This window comes from Nerophis ophidion, linkage group LG23 (assembly GCF_033978795.1).
Source record: "Nerophis ophidion isolate RoL-2023_Sa linkage group LG23, RoL_Noph_v1.0, whole genome shotgun sequence".
Taxonomy (NCBI): Eukaryota; Metazoa; Chordata; class Actinopteri; order Syngnathiformes; family Syngnathidae; genus Nerophis; species Nerophis ophidion.
In genome coordinates this window covers 30,937,681-30,951,311 of record NC_084633.1, presented here as the reverse complement: position 1 = coordinate 30,951,311, position 13,631 = coordinate 30,937,681, and the positions used below count along the sequence as shown (strand labels likewise).

Here is a 13,631-nt window from a genome sequence, read left to right as displayed (position 1 = left end):
GTTATGTTGACAACCGCTAATGTTGTGTCAGCCAGCTCAAGATGTGTATTGCTGAGTTCCTCTCCACCTGTCTTGACAGCATGGCTGCATATTAATAACATGCCTTAATGTGCAAGGCGTGTACAGTAAACCCTCGTTTATTGCTGTGAATTGGCTCCAGGTCTGACCGTGGGAAATTGATTTTCACTACGTAGGTATGAATATTCATAAATTTGATTTTTTTCATTGCTACAGCATAAAAAAAAAACCTGTTTACCATCTTCTTCATATGTTTTTTTACATTATGAGAGCCCTCTGGCGTGCAATAACACCCACATTCGTTAAATCCTTTACACTTATTGAATCTAAAATAGTAATGCTGTCTAAGGCAGAGCCAATCAGTGGCCACGATACTGAACAGCATGCTCTTATTGGTTTGGTCTCATCTCGTGCTCAGAACTATTGCAGTATTGATCATTTTCCTTTATTTGGCCACTTTAATGCTAAAAAATGAATAATGTAGGCCAAAAATGTATAGAATATGTAAATTAAGAAAATAAAAATCCTCAAACTCAAAGTGCAATGTAGCGAGACAGAACTGTACTATAAAAAAAACTCAAAACTCAAAAGAGATGCAGTAAAAAAAAAAAAAAACAGTCAATCAAATTCAGGTTGTGAATCCAAAACAACGAATCAATCAATGTTTTTTTTTTAATTAGTTTGATTCGGTTTATTAACTTGAAGCAATTGAGGTCGAGTGGACTTTAAAACTTTGCAACCAGCAGAGGCGCTGTTGGTTCAGTCACTAATAGGATGTGATTATGTCTATTGAACTCAATACAACAGGGGGTGATCACTTTTTCACTTCCGATATGATACTGATTTGATTATTGGTTGATACCGGTATCAATGCGATACGATATCAGCATGAATCATACATACAGCAGGAAGGGTATACACATGAAACGTGAGGAATTAGGGAGTGCACTTTCCACACAGATTGCAGCAGTGTTGAATATCTTAAAATGTATTTTGTGGTAATTCCAACTTTAACCACCTCGTCAGTTGCTATGTAGAGTGGTGCATTCCATAATTTTCAGCAGACTGCATGGCCAAATGATTAACCCCACCCCTCCCTCCCTTTCAGGCGACATCCACCCAGAAATGAGGCCTCACCTTCTGTACTTGTATTACTTTCTAGTGAGGAATGATAGAAAAGGCTTAATGAACCTAAAGTACTTAAAAAGAGAACAAGGCAGGCATGGACAACATTAACCTATTTATTAACTGGACTAATACTGTCTTTAAATTGAAGTCAGTGGTAATTTTTTTATGTGACACCTAATGTCCACAATAATTCATTAAATTAGGCTCATGACATAGTAAATTGAATAATACGTTTACATTTGTTACTGGATACTTTCTAATACGCTTCTGCTTGGAGACCATCTGTAAGTAGTACTTATTTTATATTTGTTTTCATTGACAAATTTAATGTTTTAGCCTGCAATATAGTTTAAATAAGGACAAATGTGTCTAGGAGGGCTGAGTACTACTGAATTCTGTACTTTTAAAGGCACAGATCGACTCAGTCAAATTGTCTCTAGGTAATGTTACAATTTTTCATGCCAACAAAGCAAGCACACCTGATAGAAAATGCTCAAACGTTAAGTGAAGCGCCACTTTTCCAAAATGACGAAAGTCCTATATTTATATCCTATAACAGTGTAAAAGTTGGGACACACTTTCTCATTCAATGCTTTTTTTTTTTTTTTCACGACTATTTACATTGTAGATTGTCACTGAAGGCATCAAATCTATGAATGAACACATGTGTTATGTACTTACAAAAACAGGTGAAATAACTGAAAACATGTTTTATATTCTGGTTTCTTCAAAATAGCCACCCTTTGCTGTGATTACTGCTTCGCACACTCTTGGCATTCTCTTGATGAGCTTTAAGAGGTAGTCACCTGAAATGGTTTTCACTTACAGCAGTAATCAGAGCAACGGGTGGCTATTTTGAAGAAACTAAAATGTAAAACATGCTTTCAGTTATTTCACCTTTTTTGTCAAGTACGTAACTCCACGTGTTCATTCATAGTTTTGATGTCTTCAGTGACAATCTACTATGTAAATAGCCATGAAAATAAAAACGCATTGAATGAGAAGGTGTGTCCAAACTTTTGGCCTATACTGTACATGCTACTGATTAGCATTAGCGATTTCACATGGCGATTCAAACACTTCCAAATCTGGTTTGATTGATTGATTGAAACTTGTATTAGTACATTACACAGTACAGTACATATTCCGTACAATTGGCCAGTAAATGGTAACACCCGAATAAGTTTTTCAACTTGTTTAATCAATGTTAATCAATTCATGGTAATGAAAACTACAACTAAGATGGACACAACTTGACAACACAGTTATCATAATCATGTTATATAAATGTTACTTTGAAAATCAGATTTTATTTTTAAACAATTAATATTTATTGAGTACCAAAAATGTATTACCCGTATTGATTCCGTAGCGGTTCAAATGCGAAAGTTACCCATCCCCAATGTTTAGCTTGTGTGCTTAGCTGCTGTGTACAGTAGCTGCTATTTCCTAGTAGCTTACAGTTTAGCCTACCATGTTTACCTTTTGTAAAGGACTTGGCGGAAATACAAGAAAATACCTTGTGTGCTTATTGGAGGACAATTAGATGTTCACGGACTGTCGAGCTATATATTAGTAACCACGCTGCTGGTATTAGAGATTTTAAATGCAAGCTGATATAATTTAATATTGTTGCTCTTTTAATGCGAAAGCAAGACAACTTGAAGTATCTTTGACACACAAAAAGCTGTGCGTAGTTTATTCATCAAAGACGAAAATGAATGACTGCGTACATCCGGCGACTCAAAATGGCGGTCACAACAAACCCCCACCTTTGGGAAAATCCCCTGACGGTCACTTAAAGGGGCCGTGCCGAATTACTCACTCTTAACTGCAAATATGAATGCTAACCAAGGACAACATTGTTATATGCACAATCCAACAATGACAGTGAAAAATGATGAGAAAGTCAATTAAACAGGTGTGGTGAATTATGTCCTAAAGCAACCGCTTCAAAATTTTTGTATAGTTTTTGCTGATATTACATATGTAAAAAACTCTTGTGGATGTACTACCAGTCTGGGGTTGCCAGTGTTCTGTACTACGTCGTAGTGTGCTGGGGGGGCAGTACATCTAAGGACAACTCCAGACTGGAGAAACTGATCAGGCAGGCCGGTTCTACAATCGGAATAAAACTGGACTCACTGAAGATTAGCCCATGCTATTAAATAGGGGTGTGGGGACAAATCGATTCGAATACGTTGTGCGATTCAGAATCTATTCTAATTTTTTTTTTTTTATCGATTTTTTTTTTTATCAATCCAACAAACCACTACACAGCAATACCATAACAATGCAATCCAATTCCAAAACCAAACCTGACCCAGCAACACTCAGAACTGCAATAAACAGAGCAATTGAGAGGAGACACAAACACGACACAGAACAAACCAAAAGTAGTGAAACAAAAATGAATATTATCAACAACAGTGTCAATATTAGTTATAATTTCTGCATATCAGTGATTAAAAATCCCTCATTTACATTATCATTAGACATTTATAAATAAATTAAAAAAAGAACAATAGTGTCACAGTGGCTTACACTTGCATCGCATCTCATAAGCTTGACAACACACTGTGTCCAATATTTTCACAAAGATAAAATAAGTCTTATTTTTGGTTTGTTTAATAGTTAATACAAATTTACATTATTGCAATCAGTTGATAAAACATTGTCCTTTACAATTCTAAAAGCTTTTTTTACACAAATCTACTACTCTGCTAGCATGTCAGCAGACTGGGGTAAATCCTGCTGAAATCCTATGTATTAAATTAATATAGAATCGTTTTGAATCGGAAAAATATTGTTTTTGAATCGAGAATCGCGTTGAATCGAAAAAATCGATATATTATCGAATCGCGACTCCAACAATCGATATTGAATCGTGGGACACCCAAAGATTAGCAGCCTTACTATTAAACATAAATATTTAAAAGAATATAACATTTAATTGTCAGTTTTCACCTAGCAAAATGCCCAATATGAAATCCGCGATAACTACATGTTTTTAAACCAGATCATGAGATGATCTTTGAGATATGATTTACATACTATTTCACAGTCCCTGGGGGACAAAGTAGCTTCATTTTGTTTTAACACGATGCCCCTCCACTTGTCCATAGCCATTTGAATCCCAATTCATCCTTCCCCTTCATGTCCTACGCTACACTACCTGGTGTTACGATATTCACCTGTCTCTCCATCCCATCCCGTCTTCCTCTTTAACCTCCTCCTTCTCTCCTATAGCTCTTAGCATCTCTGTTCCAGGGTACATCCCCAGCTACCTGGAAAAGGACGAGCCGTGCGTGGTGTGTGGCGACAAGGCGACCGGCTACCACTACCGCTGCATCACGTGCGAGGGCTGCAAGGTACGGCATACGTCAAGAACATGTTCTAGGAGCCGAGAGGGTAAAGCAAGTGATAGAAGTCATTTGTTTTTGAGGCGATGATATGCATGATAACATGTGATCGGCTATACAATATCCTCAGGAGGAGATTGTGGCTGCATTGCTGAAGGGCACAACAACAGTAGTCAGGAGGAAGACACGCATATCTCCGAATGCTAGCTGCATGTCATGTTATTATTAACTGAGATACCGCCACCTAAAATATATTACAGTTGAACCCGCCTATGTCAACAACCCATTTATGTCGACTACCTTATCAAGTCCTGATCCAACGTGTTCTTCTTGTTGCTGAAAAGCGCTTACACTGATGTAGACTTACAGGTTGGATCACTTTTCAACATAAAGCGTATATTATTCAACCTTATTAATGAATCAAATAAAAAATAAAAATTAATACAATATAAATACTGTATTTTCCAGGCTATATAACGCACCGGTATTTAAGCCGCACCCACCAAATTTTAGAAGAAATGAACATTTTTATACATATTAGCTGCACCGGACGATAAGCCGCAGCTATTCACCGGTTTGCAAGATTTTGTAAATGTTTATTTACATACCTTAATTGTTTCCAAACGGTGCCTGTCATACGGCAGTAAAATGTCTGATAAAAAAAAACAGAAGTCATCGTCATGGACCCACGAGTTGAGAAGCTAACTCTCTATATATGTAATAATACTAACACAGATTCTTGTAACGTGTTAGCATATTCACTTATGCTAACAACGCTAGCTTGATTACATTACAATAGAACGTGAAAATATGTATGAAAACCTTCCTACTGACATTACACATGGGACGGTTAATAAGTATAAATAGTTTTAGTTGTGTTGTAAAATATAAAAACGTTGCTTGGAGGGATGAAAAAAGAATCCTTAACCCTATGGACCAATATACTTCTGGCACAAAAGAGGAAGTACATTTTTAACCCACAGCACCTGCATTGTGTTCAAAAGATGGCGCCAAAGCAAAAACGATAACATCCCTTTCCAATGTCTTTGTTTGTGTAATATAAAAACTTATTTGCTAAAATATTATATAGCCATTAGTGAAGAAAAATCCATAAATTAGCTGGACCGTTTTAAAATCCGCTGGGGGCAAAGCGTGAGGGAGAAGTATCAATTTATAATCCGGAAAATACAGTACTATTAATTACAAAATAAAATTTAAGGAATTAAAAATATATTTTTAATGAGAAAAAATGTCAAAGCATTTAGCAATATTGTTAATTGTATCATTTCAAGTAGTGTTAAATAACAACAACAACAAAAATTTGGTTGCTGATGTATGACACGTGCATGCACCAAGTAAGCATAGAGATGGCCTAAAAAATGTTTGTTTTTTTATTAATTCGTCCAAAAATTAAATTACTAAAAAAAAACGAGATTTGAATGTGATAAAAATACTTTTTAGCACCCCTACTTATTATATACCGTATAAAAATAAAAAATAAAAATAAAAAATTAAATATCAGTTTGTCGCCCTCACTTACGATTTCAAAGCAAGTTATCCATCAATTTGTACTGTTACAAGCGGCCCTCTGAGGGAAGCCATGTGGCCCTCAATGAAAACACGTTTGACACCCCTGAGCTACACAATCACTGGAATCCTGACTGCATGGAATTGTAATCTCATTGCAAAATAAAACATTGAAAACATTGAAAAGGACCATTGATTTGATTCAATTACATCTAACTGACTTGTTAGTCTTGTTAAAAAACTCTTCTTCTATTAGCTAAAATATAATTTCCTGTGCTTGAAAGTGATAATAAAAGCCTTGTTATCAAATCTATCACATTGCCAGCAACCAACTCAGTGGCAAGTAGTCCGATTTAGAACTGGAAGTATAATTGGTTTCAAAGACTAAAATAAGCGTGGATAATAATTTTTTGAATTATGACTATGTTTTTAATATTGATTTATTCAGAGCCAATCCTGCTCGACTCACATGGAAAGTCAGTTGCTTTGAAATGCAGAAATAAGACTTTTTCTTTTTTTTACAGTGACTAACAAAAGGTAATTTTTGTTGTTTTTGCTATAATCCATACATCCTATTTTACTCTGTGACCTTTGCAAAAACCGCCTTCTTGCTGGTCAAGTTTGGCTTTTTTGTGAGTTTGACAGGAAGATGAGCCCAAATTGGTGTGAATAATATATTTTGGATGAGTACATGGTGACTCATGTTTGAATCCCATTTTGCTGCAGAGCTGTTATAACAAAACTGAAAAGTATCTTCTTTTTTTAACTCTTGCTAAAATGATGAGCGTGGTACCACAGTTTCCGTTAAAGTAAATCAAATGGATCTATTCCAGGCACCCAAAATGTAGGACATAATACAAATTTTAAAGAGAATAATTGTAGTTTTACACAGAGGAAACAATGTGAACTCTATGATTAATTTAAAAAAATAAATGAACATTTAACTTAACTTATACCTTAATTGAAGACTTTTGTTGGCCGAGACAATGAGCGCAGTTGGCCAGTTACCAGAGTTCTTCCTTGAATTCAAAAGTGTTTCTCACTGTCTTTGCCAAAGTGTTGTCACTTGCAACTTTCTTTGGCCTCATAATGGCTTATTTTGCAGTTGTGCTCAATGAAAAGCAGCGACTCTGCGAACAGACTAGTTTGATAAACGCAATGTTTTGCCGTACTTTAACCAAGACAGAGTTTGGAAATGGCGTTTTTCGGCGTACCCGGGCTAAACCTGGGCCCTAGAAAGGATTGTATTTGTTATGTGAAACACTGTTATACCTTTTTAAATAATTAAGTACTAACATAGTAACACTTAAGTAGGGGGAACATATATTCACCATTAATTAGTTTTCTAATTAACATGCAAATTAGTAACATATTGGCTCTGAATTTGTCATTTTTAAGTACTTATTAATTCCTTATTCTGCATGTCCATATTCTACAACCTGTAAGCCATTAACTAAGAGTCTTCCATCAGTAACCTCAGAATTATTGCTTATTAGTAACCCTAACCCAAACCCTTACGTATATGTTCCCTTAGTGTCCAAACAACTCTCAATTAAGGCTTTGTTACTTTAATAAGCAACTAATTAATGGTGAATATGTTCCCCAAACTAAAGTGTTACCTAAAAATCATATCAAATCAATCAATCAATCAAAGATTATTTATATAGCCCTAAATCACCAGCGTCTCAAAGGGCTACACAAGCCACATCAGGGCAAGAAAAAACTCAACCTAATGGGATTACAATGAGAAACCTTGAAAAAAAAAAGTTTGGTTTCCCCCGAAAAAATGTTATGAACATAATAAGCGTTTTTAAACCTTCCTAAATCAACTTCAATCGGGATTCAAATCCACTAGCTCTGCCTTGCAAAACAAGGACTGGAGTTGTGCGCCATAGAGGCCACTATATTGAAAATATTCATGTTAAACTTTCATTAGAAGCGCCCCATCATTCATTATTTGACATTTTACATGCGCTTCTTCATGCAAAAACCGTCCCCCACCCACAGGTCGCAGGGCCCTACGCACAGCGCGTGTTGCATCGGGATTTCCTGCTAATGTTGTCCCACCATGTCTCAGTCTTCCGTCTCTCCCTCTTTGTGTTTTGCGCTGACAGGGTTTCTTCCGTCGAACCATCCAGAAGAACCTCCACCCGTCGTACACGTGCAAATATGAAGGCTGCTGCATCATCGACAAGATCACCCGCAACCAGTGCCAGCTGTGCCGATTTAAAAAGTGCACCTCTGTGGGCATGGCCATGGACTGTGAGTTCACAGACACTTCTGATTTCTACTCCACCAGATGTACAAACCCCGTTTCCATATGAGTTGGGAAATTGTGTTAAATGTAAATTTAAACAGAATACAATGATTTGCAAATCATTTTCAACCCATATTCAGTTGAATATGCTACAAAGGCAACATATTTGATGTTCAAACTGATAAAAAAAATATTTTTTTTTGCAAATAATCAATAACTTTAGAATTTGACGCCAGCAACATGTGACAAAGAAGTTGGGAAAGGTGGCAATAAATACTGATAAAGTTGAGGAATGCTCGTCAAACACTTATTTGGAAAATCCCACAGGTTTGCAGGCTAATGGGGAACAGTTATAAAAACAGCTTCCCAAAAAATGCTCAGTCTTTAACAAGAAAAGATGGGGCGAAGGACACCCCCTTTGTCCACAACTGCGTGAGCAAATAGTCAAACAGTTTAAGAACTACGTTTCTCAAAGTGCAATTGCAAGAAATTTAGGGATTTCAACATCTACAGTCCATAATATCATCAAAAGGTTTAGAGGATCTGGAGAAATCACTCCACGTAAGCGGCATGGCCGGAAACCAACATTGAATGGCCGTGACCTTCGATCCCTCAGACGGCACTGTATCAAAAACCGACATCAATCTCTAAAGGATATCACTACATGGGCTCAGGAACACTTCAGAAAACCACTGTCACTAAATACAGTTTGTCGCTTCATCTGTAAGTGCAAGTTAAAGCTCTACTATTCAAAGCGAAAGCCATTTATCAACAACATCCAGAAACGCCACCGGCTTCTCTGGGCCCAAGATCATCTAAGATGGACTGATGCAAAGTGGAAAAGTGTTCTGTGGTCTAACGAGTCCACATTTCAAATTGTTTTAGGAAATATTCGACATCGTGTCATCTGGACCAAAGGGGAAGTGAACCATCCAGACTGTTATCGACGCAAAGTTCAAAAGCCAATATCTGTGATGGTATGGGGGTGCATTAATGCCAGAGGCATGGGTAACTTACACATCTGTGAAGGCACCATTAATGCTGAAAAGTACATACAGGTTTTGGAACAACATATGCTGCCATATAAGCGCCGTGTTTTTCATGGATGCCCCTGCTTATTTCAGCAAGACAATGCTAAGCCACGTTCAGCACTTGTTACAACATCGTGGCTTTGTAAAAAAAAAGAGTGCGGGTACTTTCCTGGCCCGCCTGCAATCCAGACCTGTCTCCCACCGAAAATGTGTGGCGCATTATGAAGCATAAAATACAACAACGGAGATCCCGGACTGTTGAACGACTGAAGCTCTATACAAAACAAGAATGGGAAAGAATTCAACTTTCAAAGCTTCAACAATTAGTTTCCTCAGTTCCCAAACATTTATTGAGAATTGTTAAAAGAAAAGGTGATGTAACAGTGGTGAACATGCCCTTTCCCAACTACTTTGGCACATGTTGCAGCCATGAAATTCTAAGTTAATTATTATTTGCAAAAAAAAAAAAAGTTTATGACTTTGAACATCAAATATGTGGTCTTTGTAGTGCATTCTATTGAATATGGGCTGAAAAGGATTTGCAAATCATTGTATTCAGTTTATATTTACTTCTAACACAATTTCCCAACTCATTTGAAATAGGGTTTGTACATGAAAAAATCCACACAGTAGCAGACATCAAATAGTTCACATGAAGCAACATGTCTTGTCTGTGTTACATGTATGCCAATTTCCCAACAACCTTGCAGCGGCACATTGTTTTGGAGACTCACTTTTTAATCAGTCACGTGAGAGTCAGACTGTAAGATCCATCCGATTATTTGATATTCAGCCAGTTTTTTTTCAGAGCACGCTCCCTGAAGGCATGCTTGATTTGACGTGGAGGAATTTGATCTATCTCATCAAGTTAGATTGTGTGCCAATGCCTCATGGGCTGATTGGAACAGCTGCCAACACATACAAACAGGTTGTCACAGCATATAAATCACATCATTTTTTTGTACTTTTTTAGTTCATATGTTTTTGAGTTGTTTTTACACTGAATAGTTAGAGTAAACACCTCAGCTTTACTCGCAAAACACGTTTTGTATAGCAGCAGTTAAAAGTAGGCCATCTTGTAGGTACAGACAAGGGTTTATCTAATATGGTTGTAGGGATTACCCGTATTAGTGTAGTACCGCGGTACTAATGAATAATTTTCGGTACGATACCGTCTTTAAAAAGTACCGGTCCCGCACCCTACTGTGCCCGCGTCGAAGTCACGTTGCGACATTGCTGGTTTACGAGCAGACGAGCATGTTCGGCGGCACACAATCAAAGAGTACTTAAGAAGACACAATGTGTAGACAGAAAAGGAAGAATGGACACGCTGTGGCCTAAAAACTAACGATAAAGGTGAAGTTATAACACTGAAATCCCCTCAGGAAGAGATGTTTTAAGACATGGCTAACGTCCATCTGCCGTCGGCAGTGTTTTTGCTATTTCTAAATCACAAATCCTACCCTCCATGGTCACAAATAAAGTAAGTATCATCCCTGCAGGAGGAGGAGTAGCTAAACGTGCGTCACTACACACTGTAGCTCATCGGCATCAAAATGTAAACAAACGCCAATGGTGGATCTACACCTAACATCCACTGTAATGATATCAAGTAAAGGCACGTATCTACTCGTTACTACTATGATTATGTTGATATCTTTTGGCATCACAACATCTTCTTTCGTTTTTTTAAAATGTATATTATGTTTATAAACTCAGGAAATATGTCCCTGGACACATGAGGACTTTGAATATGACCAATGTATGATCCTGTAACTACTTGGTGTCAAATTGGTACCAAATTTTTTGGTATCATCCAAAACTAATGTAAAGTATCAAACAACAGAAGAATAAGTGATTATTACATTTCAACACAAGTGTAGCTAGAACATGTTAAAAGAGAAAGTAAGCAGATATTAACAGTAAATGAACAAGTACATTAATAATTAATTTTCTACCATTTGTCCTTAATAATCCTGACAAAATAATAGAATGATAAATGACACAATATGTTACTGCATACCTCAGAGGACTAATTAGGAGTTTTAGTTTGTTTATTTACTACTAAAAGACAAGTTGTCTTGTATGTTCACTATTTTATTTAAGGACTTAACTGCATTAAGAAACATATGTTTAATGTACCTTAGGATTTTTTTGTTAATATGAAGCCAATAATGCCATTCATTTTTGGTTCCCTTTATTTACAAAAGTACCAGAATAATTTTAGTACTGGTACCAAAATATTGGTATCGTTAACACTATGATCTAATAGAAATTTTTCACTTCCTGTACATTACCGATATCGCAGCCTTGATTATTAGCCGGTACCAATATCTATCCAATAAGATATCAGCACAAATTAGTAGTCAGGGTCTCTATAGATCCATTTTACATCGATACTGACAGTAAAGTAAAAAGATGTAGGAAAAACGTTTTGGTTAATTTACGGCAATGGTTCTCAACCTTTTTTCATTGATGTACCCCCTGTGAACATTTTTTTAATTCAAGTACCCCCTAATCAGAGCAAAGCATTTTTGGCTGAAAAAATGAGACAAAGAAGTAAAATACAGCACTATGTCATCAGTTTCTGATCTATTAAGTTGTATAAGAGTGCAAAATATTCCTCATTTGTCGTGGTCTTTCTTGAACTATTTGGAAAAAAAAGATATAAAAATAACTAAAACCTTGTTGAAAAATAAACAAGTGATTCAATTATAAATAAAGATTTCTACACATAGGAGTAATCATCAACTTAAAGTGCCTTCTTTGGGGATTGTAATAGAGATCCATCTGGATTCATGAACTTAATTCTAAAAATTTCTTCACAAAAAAAGAAATCTTTAACATCAATATTTATGGAATATGTCCACAAAAAATCTAGCTGTCAACACTGAATATTGCATTGTTGTATTTTTTTTCACAGTTTATAAACTTAAATTCATATTCTCTTGAAGTATTATTTAATAAATATATTTATAAAGGATTTTTGAATTGTTGCTATTTTTAGAATACTTTCAAAAAATGTCACGTACCCTTTGGCATACCTTCAAGTACCCCCAGGGGCACGCGTACCCCCATTTGAGAACCACTGATTTACGGTACAGTAAGGGAAAATAATACAGAACATAATGTGGGGGCAGGGGCGGGGGGGCATTTTTATACAAATTTCAGCCTAGGGTCCACATGGAGGAAAATCTATTCTCACGTGGGCCGGACAGGTAAAATCAGGGCATAATAACTTAAAAATACAACTACAACAACTTCAGATTTTCTTTGTTTTACTTCGACCCAAAATACAAGAAGGACATTCTGAAAATGTTCAAATAATCCTCTTCACAAAAGACTTTGGGGTAGCAAAAGATTCTGAGTTTCAAAAACACCATTAAGAACACAATGAATTTAGACTTAATCTTAGTGTGTTTCTACAAAACAATTTAAACTTTAAGTCACAGCCCATCTAGAATTCAACAAAAACAAAATCAAGCATAAATAAAAACTCTTCAATGTATCAACTAGTTCATTTGTCATTTCCATTCTTGACTTTCTATAAATTTGCATAGCAGACAATCATTTCCACAGAACTATATCAATGTGCAGTGTCTGATGCAGTTAAGTTACCGATTGTATATTTTACTCCTGTTTGTTTTACGTTGGGTCGAGGGGGAGGACCTCTTGCTGAGTATACTTGCTCGCCCCGATATAAACTATTTGCTTGCCTAACAGAATTGCTATTGTGACATCCAATGGACACTATTAGAAAAGCAGTTTTTTAAATATAAAAATGCAGCTCAATTTTACACAAGCAAACTCATCTCGCAGGCCTGGTTGAATCTGCCGCATGGTTGATAAACCTGTGCTAAAACTAATCAAATATAGTTCAGAAGTATTGTATTATAAGCCATATAAGATTTGTATTATTGATGTTAAAGCTACTTTCTTCCAGTACACAACTGTTTTTTGATCACCTGTGCTCCCATTAATGATTGACAGAATTGTTGGAGCGGAGCCTGGAATGGACAGCTTATATCGGCGGTTAAAAGGGAACTGCAATTTTTTAAAATTTAGCCTATCATTCATGATCCTTCTGAAATACAAGAAGACAAGAGTTTTTGGGGGTTTTCTTTGCATTATAACGTGTAAAAGAATATGCTCATTATTGGTGGCTAGCAATGCAGCTAATAGGAGCAATCCATTTTTTTAATAAAATTTTAAATGCATTCAAAAACGGTCAACAATACTTCATTTACGTTCCATAACCTGTATAATAACCAAGCTGTAGTGACATTGTTATTGTATTGGAACTCTTTT

The 13,631-nt window shown here is 36.2% G+C and overlaps 1 protein-coding gene and 1 long non-coding RNA gene across 4 annotated transcripts in view; one reads left to right on the top strand and one right to left on the bottom strand.

Annotated features, from left to right (window-relative positions):
• Positions 1–13,631, top strand: part of LOC133541057 (thyroid hormone receptor alpha) — a 172,076-nt gene that overhangs the window by 132,991 nt on the left and 25,454 nt on the right. For all 3 annotated transcript variants that reach the window (XM_061884132.1, XM_061884133.1, XM_061884134.1), the window contains 2 exons: positions 4,396–4,517; positions 8,150–8,297. In XM_061884132.1, coding sequence (XP_061740116.1) covers positions 4,396–4,517; positions 8,150–8,297 — 270 coding nt within the window. The remainder of the gene's footprint in view (positions 1–4,395; positions 4,518–8,149; positions 8,298–13,631) is intronic.
• LOC133541061 (uncharacterized) overlaps positions 1–13,631 on the bottom strand; it is a 50,646-nt gene that overhangs the window by 26,280 nt on the left and 10,735 nt on the right. The gene's annotated exons all lie outside the window — the stretch shown is intronic.